Source organism: Caretta caretta, chromosome 10 (assembly GCF_965140235.1).
Source record: "Caretta caretta isolate rCarCar2 chromosome 10, rCarCar1.hap1, whole genome shotgun sequence".
NCBI lineage: Eukaryota > Metazoa > Chordata > Testudines > Cheloniidae > Caretta > Caretta caretta.
In genome coordinates, this window is record NC_134215.1 from 78,822,181 (window position 1) to 78,845,869 (window position 23,689).

At 48.0% G+C, this 23,689-nt stretch overlaps 1 protein-coding gene across 3 annotated transcripts in view; it reads right to left on the reverse strand.

The window, feature by feature from the left end:
* The window catches only part of IGDCC4 (immunoglobulin superfamily DCC subclass member 4), a 194,108-nt gene that overhangs the window by 24,865 nt on the left and 145,554 nt on the right, over positions 1–23,689 (reverse strand). For all 3 annotated transcript variants that reach the window (XM_048866842.2, XM_048866840.2, XM_075133220.1), the window contains 7 exons: positions 19,603–19,710; positions 18,187–18,370; positions 17,293–17,420; positions 14,971–15,141; positions 12,396–12,533; positions 11,704–11,809; positions 10,276–10,510 (listed from right to left, as the gene is read on the reverse strand). In XM_048866842.2, coding sequence (XP_048722799.2) covers positions 10,276–10,510; positions 11,704–11,809; positions 12,396–12,533; positions 14,971–15,141; positions 17,293–17,420; positions 18,187–18,370; positions 19,603–19,710 — 1,070 coding nt within the window. The remainder of the gene's footprint in view (positions 1–10,275; positions 10,511–11,703; positions 11,810–12,395; positions 12,534–14,970; positions 15,142–17,292; positions 17,421–18,186; positions 18,371–19,602; positions 19,711–23,689) is intronic.

The window sequence follows — 23,689 nt, forward strand, 5'->3', positions numbered from 1 at the left end:
CAAACAAAAAACCCCATCCACTTCACCACGCAACTGTATACCATGTTACTCAGGCAGGTTCCATTTACAAAAAAAATTCCCTCCTAGAGAGCTAATATCTCCTAGGTCAAGCACTTGCAATTAGCTCCAGGTCTGTTTGTTGAAGCTTAGTTTCAGAAAGCTGGGGGAGAAGTTGCAGGAAGTCAGGAAAATGGTCTCTGGACTTTTTACAGAGTATTAGCTAAGGAGCGGTGTGTCAGTCTCAGATTTAATTTAGAGGGGCAAAAAAATCACTCTCTGAATAATAAACTGTTCGCATCAAACGAGAGAAGGAATACATAACCATCTTCCAATAAAGGGCCGAGAGCAAAGACATTTCAGTTTCAGCTAAACTCATCAAAGCAAATAGACTTTTCCCCTGTAACCTCTTTGTAGTATCAGCAACTGCTGGTAAAGATGGTATTGGTTCACGTTTCCTTCACCAGCAACAGCTTGTGATTTCCTGCAACTCTGTTAGCTGGAGATCGACACTTAGAATATGTACATAGCCATTTATACCCTGAGTGCCAAAGGAGTCTAAAGAACACTGCCTCTCACATCATCAGCCCACCCTGAAACCTTATTTGCTTTGGGATCACATCTGTTTAGACTCAGTTTAAATCCCATGCAAGACAACGATGGGAAATTTCAGCCGTGCCCATTTTCGAGTTAAGAGCACCCCGCTGAAGAGAGTCGATTCATTACAGAAGCTGTGCCTCAGTCTGTAGAAGAGGGTGCAATGACCCCATGTCATGAAAACATACAGACACCGGGGTAGGCAGCAGGGATAGAACCCAGGAACATTGGACCCCAATACAAAAAAAAGCTCAGGCCTCGACCACTTGAGATAAAGGAGACTTTCTGTTAGCTGTCAGCAGGAGTAAGGCTCTTATTTAGAACTGGTTGGCAAGTGTCCTCCTCGGCAAATTTCAACTAAAAGGGGAAAAAAGTGGCCACACTACATCTCCCATGATGCACCACTCTCTACCCTCTTCCTGAGCCTCTGTAGTGCATCAAGGAAACTAAAGTCCACTGCGGAGCATGCCCTGTTAAGAAGAATGGAGGCGGCATGAGGCAGCCAAACTACAACTCCCATGAGGCACTCCAGTATTGTCTCCAAATCAAAATATGTTGGGTGTTGGTGTTGAAAATGTTGGATTTTTGAGCATTAAGTGCTTGGACGAAGAGTTTCCATGGCAAGCGTACACATTTTACGAAAAATGTCATTGAGTCAAAACCAGTTAAATAGAAAATTTTCAATCTGCCCCACCCAGTAGAGGGAGACAGAGCTGTACCACCCTTAGCCACTACATTATAAGCATCATTTATCGCCTGTCCTGTTGGATACCAAAGGTAGTGGTGTTTAGGAGGTACATTTGGGAGGGAAAGGGAGCTGTGGGAGATGGGTCAACGGCAGGACTAGTTAGCCTGTTGGCGCATCCGCAATTCCCCCGATGACAACTGAAAACCAGCATTTGAAGAAGACACACTGCAGGACGGACAAAAAACTATCCCAAAAGGGGCATGACCCTCCTCTGGCAAAGCAGCTGCCAGCACTATGCAGGAGCGCCACCAACTGGCCTCTGCTGACAGCTCACCTGCAGTGGCAACCAGCTCTCATTACAGCTGGGCGGTTCAAATGTTTATTTATAAGCAAGGAGAAAGGATGGCCTTGTGGTTAAGGTACTGGGCTGGAGAGGCATGTTCAATTCTTGGCTCTGCTAGAGGCTTCCTGTACATAGTGTCTCCGTGCCTCAGTTTCCTCATCTGCAGCATGGGTATGATAAAAGTATCTCTCTCTAACTGTGTGTCGATATGGAACCTAGTGCAGCAGAGGCTCCAGTCTCAATTGGGCTATCTCGAGGCTGTGGTAATACCATAATAAAGAAAAATCAAAAGGGAAAGCCCTAAATATGACTGAATGCTAAACCAAGAGCCTCAATGTGAATTAATGGAGAAAGAACGTACAAGCACTGAGAGCAGCTCTTTGAACCCAGCTGTAACTTCAAGCGCAAGGTGTTCACAGAACAACAGATTTCTGGCTGAATGATTTCGAATCCAAGAGCCTATTTACTAATTTTAAAGGTCACGTCGCCGTGTTACTGCCAATTTCGTGGCATCCCAGCTACATCAAACTGTGTAAGAGTAATTGCAGTAGCAACATGTGCTAAGCCTTGAGCTGTCAAAAGATCCGGATCAAGAATAATACCAGATTGCACATATAGAGCATGTTTCAGCTGGGGATCTCAAAGCATTTTAAATCAAGAAAGCTCCGTGATAACCCTGGGAGACTGGTAAATGTTATTAATTGTATTCATTTTACAGATGGGGGATTGTGGTACAGAGACGTGTGTGAATCAGCGGCACAGCTGAAATCAATACTCCAGAGTCCGTGTGGCCAAGTGGGTAGAGCATTGGATTGACACTAAGATGACCTGGGTTTTATTCCTGGCTCTGCCACTGCTCTGTTGGGTGATCTTGACCAAGTTACCTCACAGCTCTGGGCCTCAGTTTCCCCATCTGTAAAATGGCACTAACGATGCTGAGCTCCTTGAAATCTACTGGGGAAAAGCCCCATAGAAGAACTAGATCTTGTTGCTGGCACTCCTCTGCCCCAATCATTAGGCTGAACTCCCTTCCTGTTAATGTCAAAACCTGTCAGGAACGGGCTGGATAGCTCAGGGGCTGAATGATGCAGCCTTTCATCTCTAGTTAAATGATCTGAATGCAAACCCAGGACAGCGCAGTGAAATGAGCTATCTCATTTCAGTTCCTAGGACTGGAATTCACATCCTTGCTGGTTATCTGACGGCATTAACAGCATAGAGGGTAAGGAGTGACTGGATCATGGAGACTGCCCTAGTCTCCTGTCCCTACATCCAGCTCCCTGCAACCAGGTCTTGCTTTAAAGCACATAGGCGTGGCAGGAAAGTCTGCCCTGCCGGTGTCATGCTGCTCCCATTCCCTGGAGAGCCAGGGGATTTCTGTCTCCAAGTAATGCCCATCTGGCAATTGCTATAATTTAATATCTTGCAGCCCATCTGTTGCACAATCATCTAGAGCTGCAAGGATGGATGGAGGGACGACGCAGTGGGCGAGAATGCGCACTGCCACGGACAGACCCGGGTTGGGAGCAGCCCGGGGGACGTCACTCCTTGGTCGGACCTGCGCTGGAAGCAGGGGAAGGGCAGAGTGCAGCATGCATTGGGCTCTTGCATCCCCTAGTGGCCGGTTACAGGCTTGGAGAAGGAGGAGGAAAAGGAGGAAGAGGCTTGCCCGTCCAGCTACAGTTTAATTGCACTGCTCTGAGCTATGAGGGAGGAAGTATCCCTGCACAGAACCCCAAGTGGCTACAAAAGCCTTCTGCTCAGCAGGCAGGAAGGCTTCAATTTCAAGTTACTGCCTGAGAAACATACAGCTCCCTAGGAGTGGGCAGCAGGAAGATACTGGTAAGTGGGGCTGAATAGCACTTTGGAGGGATAATGGGGCACAGAGATTTTCACCTCTGGGTCACTAGTCTGAGATGAGTCAAGTTGCTACCAACTGAGGGCTGTTTGGTGCAATGGGCTTGGTGGGTCTCAGCCCAGTTCCCGGGGGACGGGCACCCACATCACAAAAGCCACCAGCCCAACTGGCAGCGTCGTGGAGATGGAATGACCTCCTCCCTGCCAATGGTCAGGCTGGAGGTGCAGGAAAGGCAGGGAAGCCAAGGGTGGGGAGGTGTTATGAGCGTTAGGCCTGTTCTGTGGGATACCATGTCTGTCTCTGGAGTGGCACTCGGCACCTCCCACCAGTGCTGTGGCCTCGTGATGTTTACTAGAAAAAGAAACATTAAAAGAGAGCGAAAATTGCCTACAGTGTCCCTTTCATCTGGAAAGAGATGAGGTCACCCCACAGAGCCAGCAGTACCTCCGGGGCTTCAGACACAGGGTCGGAGAAGATGAGCAAACTCTAAACTCCTGGCGAAGGTGCAATTTCCTATACAAACCAGACTGGATCTCTTCTCTGCTGAGTGGGGCTTTCCTGGGGTCATTCTTCTAAGTCCCCCACTTTCCTGTTGTTCTACTGCTTTCCACGCCAGGGGTTTTTATAGCCTCACTCACAGCTCAGAGCAAAAATCCCCTCAGCACAGCAGAGCTCGGTCTGTTGCACAGTGGACCAAAACCCACTGTGAGACTCTTCCCTCCACTCCGATCTCCATGGCTCCTAGCCAACGTATTCACACTACCTGCGGCAGGAGTATCTAGGTTAAGCACTCATGTAAAGAACTGCACAGGGGATGCCATCTGCCGCATGCAACAACCAATGTATTCTGGCATGTGTTCTTGAGCCCCATCTCCTGGCACCTTGTTGATCCATTACCTATTTACATTCTATACAGACACAGAGCCCTCTTGCAACAATTTGGATGCTATCTCTATCTCTGCAGTTACAAGGCTTCTGCCAGCCATGCCCCTTCATTCAGTTGTTCACCTGAGTACCGATGGATTTACAGCTTAGCGTCCGCGCCACACTAATGCCTGAAGAATTTTTATGTTATGGTCTGTTTCACTCTAGAAATTTCAGAGAAAGAGAGAAAAGAGGAAAAGCCAGAAAGAAGAAAAATGCTTCTCAGTTCGACAGCACCTTCCATCGGAGGCTTGCAAGTCTTCATGAATTAAGCTGTACAGCCCCTTTTGGTATTTACAGGACTCAATTTCCTTAGGATGGGAAATGCCATGGTAAATTTAACAGTTGCCAAGGAGATATGTCCTGATTTTAATGATCACTACTGTAGGAAAGTAGCATTATCACCATTTTATGGTTGAGGAAACCAAGATAGGATAAGTTAAGTGATTTGACAAAGGTTATTTAAAGAATCTGTCAGAACTGGCAACAGAGTTTTCATCTCCCGACGCACAGCCCTGAGCTGTAACTATAAGGCCAGGCCTCTCTCCAGTGACCAAAGAGCAGAAAACTACATCTGCTGGAATTATGGTCCCCATTTTCTAAGTTACAGTGTCCAGATGTACATGCTCCTGACTGCATGCACACGGCACCTGGGGCATGCTCACGAATTGAGTTAAGTGCACAGGTTAAGTTTGGAATTTTGGAAGCGTCTGTACAATACACTAGCTCACTCCATGTCGTGATGTCTCCCTCCACTGCCCATGTCCAGCAACTACAACAGCCTGCTCCTTGCTGCCTGCTAAAGGAGTGGGTAGGATTTTGTGCATTCAGCACTGAAGATCCTGGTGCAGTCGACGCGGATGACCATGCTCTATATGTACGCAGCCAGGCTTCCTCACACGTGCACTTTTGAAGACATGGATCCTTACGTTTGTATCCATTTCTTTGTAACAAAATAATGTCCCGATTCTTCCAGTGAAACCCTTCCAATACACCAGCAGGGATTCAAAAAATATCATTTCTTTAGCATTCGATGGCATCCCCTACCAGACTGTTCCAATGGGGGACAGGGCGGGGCTGGTGGTAGCTACTTAGCGGCATTGCTGTCACATGATACTAAGGGGCACAGCTAGAATTCAGCTAGGGAAGAGGTGAGAATCGTTTATGAAAAAAACCCTAAACCAGGAACAGGTCATGGTTACGCCTCTTCTCTGGCCCCCACCACCATGGCATCTGGGCTAGCACCTCACCCCCTGGCAGAGGCTAGTGCCACCAGGGAAAGTAGGGCCCCGATTCAGCAAAGCATGTAAAGCACCTGCTTGACTTTCCGCACACACCTCGTTGCTGAATCAGGGGCCAGCACGGCAGCGTTTACAGGATGCTGACTGTGTCCAGCCCCCCGCATGGGGTGGGGTGCGTGGGAGAATGCTTGCACTCCCCCCTCTTGCACACCCATGCTGGGTCAAGCTGAGATAAGCCCCAAGAGTAGCTCTGCAGAGAGTGCAGATACTTAATCTATCCGATCTGCTGGCAGATTTCGTTCCAAGCACGTGCACTTTTCCTTGGCATCCTCCAGGATACTGTATATGGTTTGCTGTCCAGTGGTAACACAGCTGCCCCAGAAATATATTACTGACTTTCTCAGAGTACAAGAACCAGGAAGTTACTGGCTGTCTGAGCTTTGTGGTCACAGCTTTGGAGGCTGCAATCTTCTGGCTTTGTGAGACTAACGCTCCTGCATGTCTCCTGCTCACCAAGCCCAGGTGGCTCTCCAATATAATTTCATGGAGGAGTCAGGATTTCTGGAGACTAGGAGCAAATCCAAGGTGCTGCAGATGACAGCACAGCACTTGAATAGAAGCATGTACATCTCCATGGCATAGACAGTCCAACAATGCAGGCAGCAAGACCCTGCTGAGCTGCCAGAAGCTATGGCAGACTGGGACTGAAAGTGAAACCCTGGATGTAGGAGCATTAGCCAGCCTCCCACTCAGCAGATTAAATTGCGGCCAGACCGTACACTCTGCAAACCTTTGATCTTTGATAATCCATCTGCCGAACGCCAAGACAGGACTCTAAGATACTGAGATTCTGAGGCCTTAAACTCTCTGAAGACAAACCCTGAACAGACTGTGATTGGCATTCGTGCTCCTTTGGGGAGCAGATCTTGCGTTTCTAGAGACTGAATTCCCGCTTGGGCAGTATCCATAGAGGGATCTGGATTTATTATCCCCAAAAGGCAGGAGGAAAGTGACTCAATTGGGCAGAGAGTTTTACCTCCAGGACCCTGAATCAGAGATCAGGGGCAAAGTAACTCTTTAAAGAAAAACATTTGTTCCTCATTTAATGGAAAGGGCTGTTAAAAGGGCGGGGGCGGGGGGGGGGGAAGAGAAGCAACCCAACGCTTAAATACTTACACTGCAAGGAGCTGTGCTTGCTACACAGGAAACCTCACGCTCTCTCCTATCTTTTCCTGTTAGTCTTGATCCGATGGAACACCTGGGAAACCAAGGTGAATCGCTTTGACCCTTGTGACGGTTAAGGAAGACAAGGATGTGGCATATCAAAAAGAATACATCTGCTCATTCCCTAACGAAGAGGCAAACTCTCCAAGGCCGGGCTCTCACACGTCTCCCTTATTTTGCACTTAGATTTGATTAAAGTTTTCTATCTTGAATACACCTTAACACCAGTGACATACAAGCATATGATTGATGCAAACATGAAATCCTCTGTGCTCACAATGCGCCTGTTTCACTCAACCTCCTAATTACCTTACACACTCTCCCCGGGTTACAAAGAAAGACATAAACAGATTAACTAAATTAGGCCAATTAAAGGTTCCCTAATGGAATGAAATGCTTCAGACATTGCTTGAGAGAGAAAAGGGGGCAGGGAGACGAGAAAGACGAGGCAATGTCAGGCAAATTACATAGAGCTCGGAGAATACCTCCAAACATACAGATCCACAAATAAAAACACAAGCTCCCTTCAATTGAGGTCACCTTCCTGATGTTTGTTCTCCGTGAACATGCTGGTGAACTTGATGTTTATAAAAACGGCACATTTTAAGTTAATACTGGGGAGAGTATTTGTAGAAAGCAGATGTCGAATTTGTGAACGCAAATATTTGCATTGGAAACCCGATCATTAATCTGTGGAATTTGTGGCCACAAGATCTCACAGAGTTTAGCAGGAGTCCCAAGGGGACTGAAACCTGAGTGCATCCACAATATCAGACAGGACAAAACAATTTTCTCTATAAAAAGCCTCAGATATTTCTCGATACAAGTTCTCCGATCCAGCATTCTGGTTTTGCTTTCAATGCTCGTTTTCAAATAAACCAAGAATCTCATTGGTTCCATCCAAAGAGAAACTGTCATCCTCTTTTGCCCTTCGCCAACAACCACTTCAACCTTCTCTCATAGATCAATGGATTCTAAGGCCAGAATGGACCATTATGATCATCCAGTTCGAACGTCTGCAAAACACAGTCCCTAGAATTTCACTCCATCATTTCTGCATCACGTCCATAACGTCAGCTTGAGCTAAAGCATCTCTCTTTTGATTTACTGATTGCCACAACGTCCTTGTACAGTTACTTGTCTTAAGTGGAAAGTCAAGTTTCTTGGTCATGGTCATTAAATTGCCCCAGGCTTGCAACTGAACCAGAGTTATGACCAGACAGACAACACGGTAGAGTCCAGCATCATCTTTCTTACCGAAAGGCTGGAGGAATTTCTCCTTTGTAGAATCGCAACATGCTATTGTGGGGCCTTTTGATGACAAACATGCTCTACAGCAGGGCTCAAGGAGCTAACACAGGACCTGATTCAAATTCTGATGAAGCCAATGGAAGTCTTTCTATTGACTTCAGTGGGCTTTGGATCAGTTCTATTAATACCAGAGACTGGTCCAAACCCAGGCCCTGGTCCAGAACACCATCAAACTTTGAGGAAGCCTGGGGCCAAAACGTGGGGGATTTAGGCTCATGGCTAGTAAACATCAGCATCTGTAATGATATTGCCACTGGCCCATAGACATGCCAGGCAGATAAAAACCCCAGCACAACTCTGCAAGTCTACCAACCTTTGAAAAAGGGAGATTCACTCTGCAGAATTTGCATGGCTGACTGTCAACTACAGTAAGGTCTGGCTTTCATCAGAATCCTTATGGGAAAGTCCAGAATTAGATAATGAGGACCTTTCTATAAGGCGTTTTTTTAACCATTGTACAGAATGTAATGGAGAATTATATCCCTCCTATAGAATTCCACAGGACGAGAAAAGCTAAAGAAAGGATATTAAGTCTCTTTTAAATGCTATCGGTTTAATTTTTAAAAATCCCTATTAGTTTTCTACAGAACTCTGTTTGTCTCACCCCTATTAAATTCTAGAGGACGAATGTGGTTTGGTCCTAATGGATTCATATTGGTGCTAAGTAGAGGGTGAGACCTTTTTCCCTTGTCTCTCTAGCGGTGAAGGCCACTATGACATTTGCATTGAACACAGAGGCATCAGTAACAAATCCTGCCCTGCACAACGGCACAAAGGACCTGGGTGGAACAGAACCATGGCAGCTCTGCTGGGAGAAGAACCTTTCTACTCTACAGCGCAGAGCTGTGTTCCCAGAGATGAGGTGGAGCTGGACTGTGGCAGAAGCAACAGATCACAAATCCATAGCTATGGAGATCCATCCACTATTCCATCCTTCCCCAAAATGGGATCATTGCAGCCAGGGGATCTACTCCTGCCTTGAAGCTACAGCAGCATCCATAGGTCAACATCACGGGAGCTCTGAGACTCTTGCCTTTAGAAAGTGTCTTGTAATACATCAATGGAAAACTAACACCACGTTGGTCACTAAAATCATTATGAAATGTACGTAACAATGCTGTATGTGACATTATGGATATTCTCTCTTTTGGGATCTGTAAACAAACCAAGGAAGCAAAAAAGTTTTTTTCCAGACAAAGGAGAATGGCCAACACCTCTTGGACTCAACGACAAATCAAGCCAGGTGTGCCAAGAACAATGGGCCATTCATTTGCATTGCAAAATCCCAGGAGACTGCAAAAATTAACATGGCGTCAGCTCTGTGGAGGACACAGAGAGCTGAGCCCCCAGGACGGCTTCCTGGCTTTGAAACCAAAGATGAACTTTGAGGATATCAGGACCTTCTGAAAGACTTGGAGGTAACCATCACAGAGGGACGATGGGGTACTGCACCCTTCAAGCCTTTGAGAGCTTGGTCCTCTTAGCCTGGAAGGCAAGAGCTGCAGCAGGGCAGACAGCTTTGGGGGGACGGACACACACACACACTCTCTCTCTCTCTCTCAGGACTGAAAGGGCTGTTGGTGTCGCCCTGCAAGGAGGAACCAGGCTGGTGGAGGCCAGGGTGAGGCCGTTGTCCCATGAGCAGGCTGCTGGTGGCAGGGCTCGGAGCCAAAGTTGCACAGCACAGAAGTACCCAGGTCTACAGGGCAGGTGGTGACACACCCCCTTACTGGTCTGGGTGAACCCCAAAGCATCACCAGGGAACGTCCTCCTCTGGCACTGGCGATGACATGGACTCGCTATAGGAACTGGGAAATTCTTAACATGGCTGGATATGAAAATCAGTGTATTGGGGGGAAAACAGCTCAGGATAACCATATTAGAGGAAATACATTTGATAATACTCTGTAGTCAGGGATTCTCAGCATCAGGTGATACAGGAACCCCCCTTGCTAGCATGGTGCCTGCCCTGAAATGATCCATCCAGAGCCAGAGGGGAAATCAGACGCAACTCTGCTTGGTTCCTTGGTGCCGCTCCAGGTTAAGAGGGTTATCTGAGCAAGGCGGTGGTAAGCATTCGCACTGGCGATACCTTTCTTATCCCGTGGATGCTGTCATCCGGAAGGCTGGTGTGGATGAGGCTGTGTACTTCCGTCAGCTCTGTGATGTCCACCAGGGGCAAGGGAACCTCTTCAGAGAGCGGGGACATGAGCGATTCCAGCTCATGAGAATCAGACTTGGCGCTGGGCCCGGGCGGTCCCTGCCTGCCCCGGTGATAGGAGCTGTGATTCCCAGAGGCTTGAGAATCCAGGCCTGGCAGAGCCTCCCTGCAGGGGATGGGAAAACAAACAAAGGTTTCCACCTCGGAGGGCAAACAGCCTTGGACTCCCTTGTCCAGCCAGTCAGAGCTCAAGGGGTGTCATCTCCCAACTCGTGAGCAGTGGCAGATGCTGGACCAAACTGCCCCTCTCTGCTTGGGTTGTTATCAACAGGACTGGAACGGCTCTGCTTTTGGCTACTCTGCTGGGTGCAGGGATCAGTGTTAAGGCCCCTGTGCTCACCACTTATTGCCAACACACCCTGAGCCCGGGCTGTGTAACAAGCACAGTGTGCCATTTCTACAACCCGCCCCCTGTCCAGCAGATCACAGTGGCTGGTCCTTAGTGCCCCGTAACGGGAGTGAGAGACAAGGGCCAGGATCTACCTCTCACTCATGCTTATCACACCCCACATGAAGCAGCTAAGTTTCATCAGCCCCATTTTACAGGTGACAGAGGGAGGTTACGTGATGGGGGTGGGTTTGTGGCAGAGCCTGGATGAGACTTCGGGAGCTCCTAGGTCCCAGCCCTGTGCTCAGTCCACCTGCTCACAATGCCTCTCTCTAAAACTACGGCTTACATCAAAAGTTGGGCTTCAAATGATTTCCTTTGTAAGCACTTACAGGGCAGGTTCTGACACCTAGGTCAGATCAATAGGACTCAGCCAATATACCCCAAATAAGGATCTGGCCCCGACCATGCCAACCCACTCCATTACATCAGGAAGAAAGGGAACCCTCTAACAGTCTTCCCTGCTGGAAGCTCACAAAGCTGCTCAGTGCATGCTTACAGCTATCAGCCAGGCACCCAAATGCAGCAGAGCCATGTTGTGCATATGCAGAGAGGAAGGAAGGATAATGTTCTTTGATACGGCAATTAGCATTCTATTTTGCTGCAAAAACCATTACTCTAACAATGCAGATTAAAGAAAAGCTACTGCAGCAGCATACAAACCAGCAAACCAGACTGCATTCATTAAACAGCGCTCCGTCACGGGCACGCCCCGCAAAGCAACATGACAGAGAAGGAATTTTATATTGAAAGACGTGGATTATTTTTAGGGCCTGCATCTTTCACTGCCTTAAATTCAACTGTTCTACAACAGAGCACATCTCAATGTGGGAAAGAATTTGACGGGGCTTTTTGTGCTGCTCCCCATCGGTGCTCTGCTCTGCTTACTGTCCGGATAATGCAACGCATACCTCTGCTTGCTGCTGCGGAAACTGGCACACGTACAGAAGAGTATGCAGAGGAGACCTAAGCAGACTCCCACGATGATCCCGGTGACCGAGTGGGTATCCAGAACATCTAGTAGGCGAAGGACAGAGTCGAGTCAGCGTCTCAAGCCCTACCAGGAAGAGGACGCAGAGCATCCAGTGCCTTCAGAAAAACACCGACTTTGGGCGCGTGGATATAAAATGGGCCCAACGGACCAATTACTGATCCAGAGCTAGTGTTCCCTAAAGCCCAGGGGTAGTGGGACGACTGGCCCCAAGTTGGACCCATATCTCAGACACACACACAAAGAGATACGCACACAACACACTATCATAAGAAGTACTTGGCAATGACCGTTGAAGCAGATAAAAGCAAACTGGCATCTGTCAAAGATTCAGCTGCCTTAATGCTACATGAACTAATCTGATCGCTGCAAGATGGGCAATTAGAGCCAAATCCTTGCCCCAAGATACGGATAGGCAACTGCCACAGACGTCAGCAAGAGCTGCGCACACGCTGAATTTGGCCCCCAGCACGGTTTAAGCATGTTCACGTTGGCTGGCACACAAAACTAAACAACACTAATAACTACGGGCAATTATGGAGCGTGACTCAATGCTCAGAGTGACATCTCGAGACCAGGGCATGCTTCCTGGGGTAGTAAAAACTGGAATACCTGACCGCTTCTCGCGAAGGGTGTGCACGTCCTTTACATTCGAGTACGGCCCGGACCCTACAATGGTCTTTGCTCCCATCTTGAAGTAATACCTGGTGTCACTCTCCAAGCCATGCACCTCGGTGCTGAAAGTATTTCCTGTTCAAAAGCAGGTGAGAAGGTTTAATGTTTACGGTTTAGATGCTATCTGGGGGGTTGCAGAACTTTGTTTCATTCTCCGAGCTAGCAGAGTCTGGGAGCAGTATAACGTAAAGAGATGCCTTTTGTACCCCAGGACAGTTATGGTTTAGCTAACTAATATACTCACTAGCAGCCTGACCCTGCCTGTGTGAAACTTTACTCACATGAGTAATCTCACTGAAGCCTCTCCTTCAGCTACACTGCCTCGTGCTCCCAAATTCTGGGCTGGACGCAGGATTGGAATTCTCTGGCCTGTAATATGCAGGAGGTCGATCAGATGGTCCCTTCAGGCCTGAAAATCTTGACATTTATGTCGTTCCTTGGCCATACCCCTAGACCACCGCCTCTGTGCTACCATGGATTGAGCCCAGTGAGCAATCCCATTTGAGTCACTGAGAGGACTCTCATCAGTCAAGTTCTCTACATGCCGAGCTGTTGGCAGGATGTGGTCCCAATCCAAATCCACTATGTGCTAACTTTAATTCCTAATTAACATCCATTTTGAAATATTCAATCAGAAGCCTCTGCAGTTCAGCTCCATACATCCCCAGAGATTTCTGACCCTTTCCGTTTTCACAGATTCATAGATTCCAAGGCCAAAAGGGATCACTGTGATCATCTAGTCTGACCTCCTGCATAGCACAGGCTCTAGGATTCCCAGAATTAACTCCTGTTTGAACTAGGGCACATCTGTTAAAAAACTACCCGATCTAGTTTTACAAGCAGCCAGCGATCAAGAATGCACCACATCCCTTGGTAAGTTGTTCCAGTGGTTAATTACCGTCCCGATGAAAACCGTGCGCCTTCTTTCCCGTCTGAATTTGTTTCGCTTCCACTACCAGCCATTGGATATTGTTCTATCATCACATTTCCGTTCCCCAGGTAGGTACTCACCAACTGGGGTCAAATCACCCCACAACCTTCTCTTTGTCGAGCTAAATAGATTGAGCTCCATGTGTCAATCACTATAAGGCAGGTTTTCTCATCCTTTAATCATTCTTGTGGCTCTTCTCTGACCCTCTCCCATCTGTCAGAATCCAGAACGGGCCGCAGTATTTCCAAAATGGTTGCACCAGTGCCGTTACCGAGGTCATTTCACCTCCCTATTCCTGCTGAATTTCCCTCTTTCTGCATCCAAGAATCGCATTAGCCCTTTTGGCCACCTTGTGCAGCTGATTACCCAAGTCCTTTCCAGAGTCACTGCTTCCCAGGCCTGAGTCCCCCATTCTTTGTGCCTAGATATCTAACTCTACGTTTGGCCGTCCTGAATGCATATTGTTTGCTTGCGCTCAGCTTACTGAGCAATCCAGATCACTCTATCTGGGACTTGTCCTCTTCCTTGTTTACCCCTCCCCCAAGCTGTGTGTCATCTCTACACCTTCTCAGTAATGATTTTATCTTATCTTCCAGGTCATTGATAAAATGTTAAATAGCGTAGGGCCAAGAACCGATCGCTGCAGGAGCCCACTAGAAATACACCCGCTGCAAGCTGATTCCCCATTTGCAGTTACATTTTGAGACCTAGCAATTAGGCAGGTTTTAACCCATTTAATGTGTGCCCTGTTGATTTTGTATCCTTCTGTCTTCTCATTCAAAAGCTCAGTTTTCCTTCAGGGCAATGGGTGAACAAACTGCAAGAAATGACCAGCTGAACTCTTAACTTCTTGCTGCACCTTACACGGACCATTTCCGCTCACTCGTATGGGCTTCACCTCCCCAGCCCGCAGCTCCGCCCTGACACCGTTATCGGATGAAAACCGCCACACATAGGAGTGACCTGGTTTTGCAGAGGGCCTCCTGGATGATCTCAGGTGGCCGATGTGCTCACAGGGCCTAGCTTCTGAGCAGCCGCAAACATGCAGCATTGTCTTTCAACCACCGACCCACCCGCTTTCCTCCTTTCTTATCTCTGAGCCACAGCCTTGACACTCGGTCAACAGGAAGTTCTTTCCCTGCCTAGCGATAACATCTTGTCTCTCTGCAGCCCCGATCCACAGAGCACCCAAGAGCCTTGCTAAAGAGGCAGCTGGCAAGAGAACCCACCTGCTTCCAAACACACCTCCTCTCCCACACGTCTCTTCTCAATGCTCATGCTCTGCTCTCAGCTGTGGGTCTCCTCCGCCACCTCTATTTCTAATTGTATTGCAGGCTAGCGCAGCCTTTCCTCAACATTATCTGTCCCCCAGCTCATTAGGCTTCTGTTATCAGTGTTTCGAGGCTAGACAGCAGAGACGCATGACCCCTGTCAGAAAGCAGAGAGGGCCAGGGAAATGGGGGGATTCTGAACTGACATTTATTAGGATTGGCACATGTGCCCAACAAGGATTGAAGTCAACGCACCTCCACTCTGGACCCAGCCCAATGGACACGCTCCTGAGCTACTCCAGGTGCTCACCTTCTTTCCTCAGCAGAGTCCACATGTCATCGGGCTGTGTGTTGTTTGCATTATACAGGATGACATACTCCACAATGATGCCATTGGGTTCGACTGGAGGACACCAATGCACCTGCACAGCATATGGGTTGATCGGTTGCAGCCTGAGGTCGGATGGAGGCGTCGATGGCCCTGAAGAGACAAAGGATACGACGACTGCCCCAAACGTTCAACAGGAACCAAAGGGGAAATGGTGAAAGCTCAGCTCTTTGGGACACACCTCCAATTTGGTACCCCCAAAAGTGGGCTCGTGCCAAAGCTGCATTTGCAGATGGGAGCTGGGTGGCTGGATGCACACCGGAGTGATCTGCACGCACACCAGAGTGATCTGAACATGGATGGATGCAAATGGTGCACAAACAGGGCTGCTCATTGTTGACTTTGGAGCTGAATGGAAGGGTGTGCTCCCTGAGGCACAAACAGTGGGGAGTTTGTCCGTCCTGGCCAGCAAGCTAAGGAGTAGCAGGAAAACACGGGTGTAGCTGCACAGCTCAGGAAGAGATACAACATTAAAATACACCGAAGCTTTTCTTATCCTCGGGCAAGGGATCCTCCGAGCCCCCTGCCCCCTTCTGGTTTTTAATTCCCCGCCCGCAAAGCTCTCTTACCACCACAGCTGGATGGGAGCCACCCTCCAAAGTCATAGAATCATAGAATATCAGGGTTGGAAGAGACCTCAGGAGGCCATCTAGTCCAACCCCCTGCTCAAAGCAGGACCAATCCCCAATTAAACCATCCCAGCCAGGGCTTTGTCAAGCCTGACCTTAAAAACTTCTAAGGAAGGAGATTCTACCACCTCCCTAGGTAACGCATTCCAGTGTTTCACCACCCTCCTAGTGAAAAAGTTTTTCCTAATATCCAACCTAAACCTCCCCCACTGCAACTTGAGACCATTACTCCTTGTCCTGTCCTCTTCTACCACTGAGAATAGTCTAGAACCATCCTCTCTGGAACCACCTCTCAGGTAGTTGAAAGCAGCTATCAAATCCCCCCTCATTCTTCTCTTCTGCAGACTAAACAATTCCAGTTCCCTCAGCCTCTCCTCATAACTCATGTGTTCCAGTCCCCTAATCATTTTTGTTGCCCTTCGCTAGACTCTCTCCAATTTATCCACATCCTTCTTGTAGTGTGGAGCCCAAAACTGGACACAGTACTCCAGATGAGGCCTCACCAATGTCGAATAGAGGGGGACGATCATGTCCCTCGATCTGCTCGCTATGCCCCTACTTATACATCCCAAAATGCCATTGGCCTTCTTGGCAACAAGGGCACACTGCTGACTCATATCCAGCTTCTCATCCACTGTCACCCCTAGGTCCTTTTCCGCAGAACTGCTGCCTAGCCATTCGGTCCCTAGTCTGTAGCTGTGCATTGGGTTCTTCCGTCCTAAGTGTAGGACCCTGCACTTATCCATATTGAACCTCATCAGATTTCTTTTGGCCCAATCCTCTAATTTGTCTAGGTCCCTCTGTATCCTATCCCTGCCGTCCAGCGTATCTACCACTCCTCCCAGTTTAGTATCATCCGCAAATGATAGTCAGTTAAAAGTCAGTTAACTCCACTCCCAAAGCAGCCACTGGAAGTTGCTATTGGACAAGAGAGGTTATCCCCTGACTTACCGGAGCTAGCCATGTTCCCCAGGGCTCTCAGCCTCTGCCAGCCCTAGGGCAGAGTGGGAGGCTCAAACTCCTGCCACTGCCTCTACACAAACACGCTAGGCTCAACGACTCTCATTTTGACAACATCTGTCAGCCGTAGCCAGGACCCATTGCTCAAAGCAACCCCCAGGGCAGCCCCGGGCACCTCACTAGAAAGCAGGATTTCTTAGAGAAAATCGCCACCCCCCCCACCCCAAGAAAACAAAAGAAAACTCAAATCTGAAATAAACATAATTGCCCTGATTCATATCAATTGCTCTTCTCGAGTTCTGCCTCCATTCCTCTATGGTTACAAAGCCAAGTCCAATGGCAGCATCTCTTCAGTGGGCTTTGGACCGGTTCTTGGGCTTTCAAATGGCTCTCAGCCTCCATTGATGCAGAAGAGGACTGAGGGATGACAAGAGACAGCGAGACGGATTCCCAGGCCTTTCAGTGTACAAGCACGTTACATCTGCTGAGTGAGTACACAGAGGGAACGACAGAATTGGCAGCTGAAAACGGTCTTCAGAGATTTACGTCATTGCTCCACTAGTGGGCAAGGCACATGAGGTGAGACTGGCCTTCCTCTAATCAGGGAGAGCTCCGTGAGTTTGGGGATTTATGTTCACCACGGTGCGGTACTTACGGTCAGGAAGGGTGAACCTCTCCACCACGCTGCCGAACGGTCCGTCAATCCCAACTCCATTAGACTGGACTGCAAACTCATACTTGGTATAGGGTTTCAATCCACTGATGAGAATAGCTTCATCAGAACTGCCAAGGAACACAGACACGCAGGGCAGATTAACACAGGCTGGGGTCCCATTGCCGGCCACCTCAGCAACTTACCAGGCGCCCATGGGCCAGAGAAGATGTGAGTGCAATGGAGCGGATCAAATTCTATCACAAGTCTCACTATCTTTCATATGTTTCTTAAAGTCCAAGCTCCAGGAGTCATGGGATTACGTGAGAATCACAGCTTCCATTCAAATAAAAGTATGTTTCTAGCCTTCATGACAGTTCATTTATTTATGATTTTCTTGCAGAGAAAAGATTGAAAACGTGACCCCGCTAAAGCCTCAAAACCCAGAAGACAAATGTACGAGCCACGCCAAATTTGTTATATATATATTTTTAAATGTCACGATTTTTAAACCAAAACCCTGTATTTTTTTTAAATGTCATGATCTCTGAATATTTGGGGCTGAAAATACTTCAGCTGGCTTTATCCTTAATACAAAGATGTGGAAACTACAGATCCCAGCATGCAGTGCAGGCTGGCCCCTACAAATCAAGATGGAAAAATGCCTGCTTTCTCCTAAGCCCCACCTCTGTGTTTCAGGTACGGACCATTCTCCAGGAGCCGCTTTTTGCCCAGCCCTGATTTAGAATTGAGCTAATGGATACAAGTCAGAGTCACATGCGTCCTGGACATACTAAACCACCCTGCCGCGAGGTTTCCCACGTTTCTCCCGTATGTTTGTTTTCTTTCCAACAAGGAAGCTGTTGTGTCGCTCAGCCTGTTGCGCGACACACTTACCTTGTGTAGTAAGTGACAAGAGAGGCGTTTTTCAGTCCCCAAGGGCTGAAACGCACGGTGTAATTGACGATCTTGACAGTCGTGAAGTCTGGTTTCTTCCACCTGAGCCAAATTGAGGTTGAACTGTTGGACTCTGCATAGACATGGGCTGGGGGCAGCGGGGGGCCCTTCTGAACTGGAGGGTCTATGGTACATGAAGGAAGAAGAAAGAAATATACACGTATCAGTGGCATGGGACAGAGAAGAGCAGTCATTGCTGATGAATCAAGAGGAGGATGGGCCCAGTGGTTAGAGCACTAGCCTGGGGAGACCTGGGCTCAGTTCTCTATTCTGCCACAGGCTTCCTATGTGACCTTGGGCAAGTCACTTAGTTACTCTCTGCCTCAGTTCCCCATCTGTGCAATGGGGATAACTGCCCTGCCTCCCAGGATGTGCGAGGATAAATTAATTAAAGATTGCCAGCTGCTCAGATTCAATTGTACTGGGCAACATAAGTACTACGATTTAGACATGGAGGTCACAGAAGTCACAGAATCCGTGGCTTCCAGCGACCTCCGTGACTTCAGCCTGCAGCAGTGGGGAGCTGCAGGGTCCCACCTCTACCCCCGCCCGCGGGGGTAGGGATCTCCAGTGTACCCCCGCTGCCTCTGGTGGCCCCTGGAGCTCCAAGCTGCCACAGAGTGTTGAGGTACCCCACAGCTCCTGGCCCCCACGGGCAGCAGGGGAACCCCCGACCTCCCAGCCATTGTGGGCATGGGCGGCAGGGGAACCCCCAAGCTCCCGGCCACTGCAGCTGGGGGGGCCCCGGCAGCTTCCAGCCATAGGTGGGAGGACCTTGAACTCTGACACCCAATCCGCAGTGGGGGCCCCCGGAGCTCCTAGCCCCTGCACAGCCGCCCCGCTGCAGGTGGTGTGGGCACCCAAGATCCCCATTTTGTCTCAGATCTTTTTAGTAAAAGTCAGGGATAGGTCACGGCTTCCATGAATTTTTCTTTGTTGCCCATGACCTGTCCGTGACTTTTACTAAAAATATCTGTGACAAAATCTTAGCCTTAACCATGAACAGATAGAATACGCTTTGTGGATCACAATAATGGCCTAATTTCACCACTAAGGGAAACAAATAATGAAACTGACGCATTTGTCTGTATTATTATTTATCTGTATTACCCACTTTTTGGTGGCTCTAAAAATTCGGATGGCCCTGCTCATTCTCCATGGAAGTGATCATGTTTGACACCAGTGCTAGATCACGACTGCTGTCTCTTTGATTCCTAAATGTCTGCCTCCATATCTTTATCCCAGACCTTTATCTTAGACTCCCGGGCAGAGCAGAAGAGAGCAGAACATGTGGGCAGAAGCTCACGGGTGAAATAGCTCAGAAGTGCCCTATGAAGTCACAGGGGTATTGCTTACCTACTGCCGTCGCTGATGCCTTTTCTGTTTTGCCCTTCCATACAGCCGCGTAGCCATCTTCATGCTTACTGAACGCCACCAGCTTCACCTCATAGAGTCTCCCTGGGGCTGGAAAAATGAACGATGTTTCTGGTTGCAAAAATCACTCAGCAGAAGTTAATCTTTGCCCAATCTCAACAGAGCTGCACTGGCTTAAAAACATTCAGATTCCACATTCAGATATTAGCGAATTCATCAGGCTACAACCACCCTACAAAGTGTTATCATCCCCGTTTTATCGATGGGGAAACCAAGGCCAAGAGAGGCAAGGTGACTTGCTCAGGGTCACCGACTGAGTCAGTGGCAGAGCCAATATAATAAGAACTCACGATTTCCTGACCCCCAATCCTGTGTGCCTGCCTCTATCACTGAAGGTAGCATCATGTTGCATTAAAGCTTCATCACGACATTGTCCCACAGTGCAAGATGACTGCGCTTAAGAGGTCCCGGGAGTTGTTCGAGGAGCTATAAATGTCCTGCAAGCATTGGAGCAGGATTATCTGGGAAAACCCGGATGGGTGGTAACCCAATGGCCTCTCCAAAGATAGGTGACACATTAATACTCTTTGCTCCAGTTGCTTTACCCAGTAATTTAGGGCTAGATCCTCAGATTGATTGCTTAGATACTGCACTAACGAGTGCTCTAAGAAATATCTTAGACCTTACTCCCTTTTGCTCCCATCCAAGACCAACCTACCACAGAACACAAGCGTATTTACTTCTCTCTCCCTTGCACACGCCCACACACATACACACACGTGTACTAAAGCTGACCATCCAAAGTAAACAAAAGCATCACATTAAATTTATCCTTGTAACTCAACAACACCCTTGCAAATCTACAAAACAAAATCAATCACCTTCTAATTATGCAGAGGGCCCTTCAGCAGCCCCTTAGCCTAGTGGGAAAACTTCTCTCATGGTGTGACTGTGCCAATAACCTCTGCTCAGGGAAAGCCCAGTTCATGTATTCTGATCAGAAGGATACATTGTACAGCCACGGGGAGGGGGTATTTTTAAAGACACAGTGCTGGATCCTGCAATTCCTTGCACCTTGAAAACTTCTATTAAAGTTGACAAGAATTTTTGGTGCACACAGAAGCACAGGATCGGTCCCAATCTGTCTCATCTACCAAGAGAAATTCTTACAGTCAGAAAAACTCTGGTGCGCACAACAACAAACAGAGCCTACCGCTTTCTCAGACACAGCTGCTTTAATAATAAAGCCAGGCGCCTTCAGAAAGGAAACAGAGATCCCCGTTTCAAGTGAAATTCTCCCACTGACCCCAAACGGGGTTGCAGGAAAAGGCCCAGAATATCTCCCGGCAGCATTAGCTGCGCTTTCGTTAGTTCCGACAACGGACACCAAACTTAGCTCACACAGTCCAAAAGGCCGTTGCAAAGCTTGCCTGCCTCTTTCTTCTGGTCTTTCACAAACTAGAAGCCTCTCCTGCCATGTTGGGGGACATTTTAGCAGGGATGTTTATTCAAGGAAACTACTTAAAAGATTCAAAGTTTTTAAATAGAGGGAAACTGGCAATTTTCTCTAGACATCTAGTCCCTTGTTCAGAAATGCGCTGAAAGCAGCCCATAGTCTCTTTGGTTCCCTCGGCTGCATTTAGCTGCTGAAGTTTGTTAATTAGGGATGTGCCTATTCATCCCCTGCCCCGATGGCTCACCGGCTCCTTTGCCGTGCCAATGTAAGCAGCACAAAGCCCGTCTCACTGATGCCAATTTTATTATTATTGCGCCAATTATGCTCCCAGGGCCTATTGGTGCCAATTACCCCAAGGGTGCTCGGAAGGCTGCCCTGGCTTCACAATACGTGTTCACGTTCGGAATCTAAAAACAGTTCGGCCACATTCTTCACGCTGAAAGGCTCCCCAAAGCAAACACAGTTTTGTCTCCCTCAAAAGCCGCCTTGGTGTTGCGCGATGATGAAAACAGACTGGCTGACCTGCATTCATGCCTCCTCTGACAAAGGAGAGCCTCTTAAATTCACTGAGGCAGGGGCTATCATTGTTGGACTACAGAGTCGCTGAGTTCTCAGGCTCAGTGGCACATAACTGATCAATGGCCCCGCTCCACAAACGCTTGCTCAGAGTTTCGCTCTGTGCGTTACTTTCTCAGCTTCACAAAACCTTCTGAGAGGAACACTGGGAAATGAGTCTGGTTTGGGTAGGGAAGTGTTAGGGCAAGAAGGAAGATGTTGCAAAATGGACAACTTGCCCTGGAAGAAATAGCACGAAGACAGGAAGGAAAGGCCAAGTCTCACTGTGCCCGCATACACTGTTAATACAGTAACGACTTTTTTCCTTTTAAACATCATGGCCAAAATTTTACAATGATGAGAGCCTAAAGTCAGGCTCCTAAATCCCCATTTAGGCACTTAACTTAGAGCCCAGATTTCCAGGAGTGCAAGTATCCAGCAGATCCCATTGACACCAGAAGTTGCAGCCGGGTGCTCAGTACTTATATAGGAATTACCAGACTGGATCAGACCTGAGGTCCATTTAGCCCAGTCTGGGAGAGTGGCCAGCACCAGATGCTTCAGAGGAAGGTACAGGAAACCATACAGCAAGCGGACGTGAGATAATCTGCTCCTCATCCTGATCTCTAATAGAGATTGTGAAACACGAAGTTTGATACTGCAAACTTTCTGCAAGGGGCAGCAGTTATAACTCTGGAGATTCTTAGCATCAATTTTTGCCACTTATGCAATCTAGAAGCTGGGATTTGTATCTGCGACCCCTGGCATACGAATCCGGATCATTTCCACTGCACCACCTAGCCACTGACAATCAGGCCACGCTGGTTTTCAAAAGCTGGAGTTAGGCTCCTGTTTCTTATAATCAAGGCTCAGAAGTTCAATATCTGAAAGCTTACAGACTTGACGTTTTATCAACCTTTCAAGAATTGCTATCGAAGCTAGCAGGCAGGGTGAAAACAGGTCTATTTTGTTATATCCCCTTATATATGTGTATGCCTATATTAAATTGATCCAGAATAATCTAGGCTGCATCGCTTCAAATATGGGATCTGGATGGCTGTAATATTTCCAATAGACTAATATATATTTTTGCATTCATTTTCTTAAGTGCTCATTTGGGCATTAACTCTCCCACCCTTTCTCAGGCTAAAAAGTACCTGGTACCGCTCCCAAAGTAAGGTACTACTTACTAGCCATTAACATGGATGGCACAATTAGGCCCTCAGTGTTTCTTTTTCTTCTAGATCCCGGCCCTTGGGTTACATTCCGTTACTAGTGATTAATTGCTAGAGTCAGGCCTAGAATGTCCACTGAAATCAGTGAGAATTCTTGGAGCCAACACATGTCAGGATTAAGCCCGGAACGACAGACTTGTGTTGATTACGATGTCCCATTTCTCCTATTTCCTGCACAATGATTTTCCTGACTCTGTTCCCTTTTTAATACTTTGCAGTTCCTTATCCAATCCCTCGTCCCAACTGAATTGCGATATTCTCGCCAAGTGCCCATGATCCAGATTGTGCAATCCTGACTCGCACATGTAGCCTCAATGAAATCAACACCTGCTTGTGTGAGCTGGCGCGCACCAGTGCAAGGGTTGCACAGTCTAGCCTTCAATTAGCATGCTCATACTTCGACTCTTGCTGGGTTTTCACACTCCCCTGCCTTCCCCATCACCTTTGCATTCTCAGCGTACACTAGGTGCTTCTACCCCATCCCTTTTCCAAGCCCCCAAGAGCTCGTCATTCCACAGAAAAGCAAAAGAGGACGCTCCCAACTGGAAGACAGTTCAGCCTCTTCATGAAGTTACGCTAGTTAATCCACGTCAGCCCCATCATAAGGAAACCATCAAGAGATGATTGATGCCCAAATGTAAGGAAGTAATTACGGATGAACAAGTGATGTTCTGAGCACTGATTTGCCGGAGCATTTGGAACCAATTCAGATCATTCCTGAGCCACTCTCCTTGCTGGTTTGTCAGTGGTAAGGACAGTACATGATGTACAGATGTGGTTTCCTCCATGCAGTAATTACAGATCTAAATTCTTCAGAGTGGCT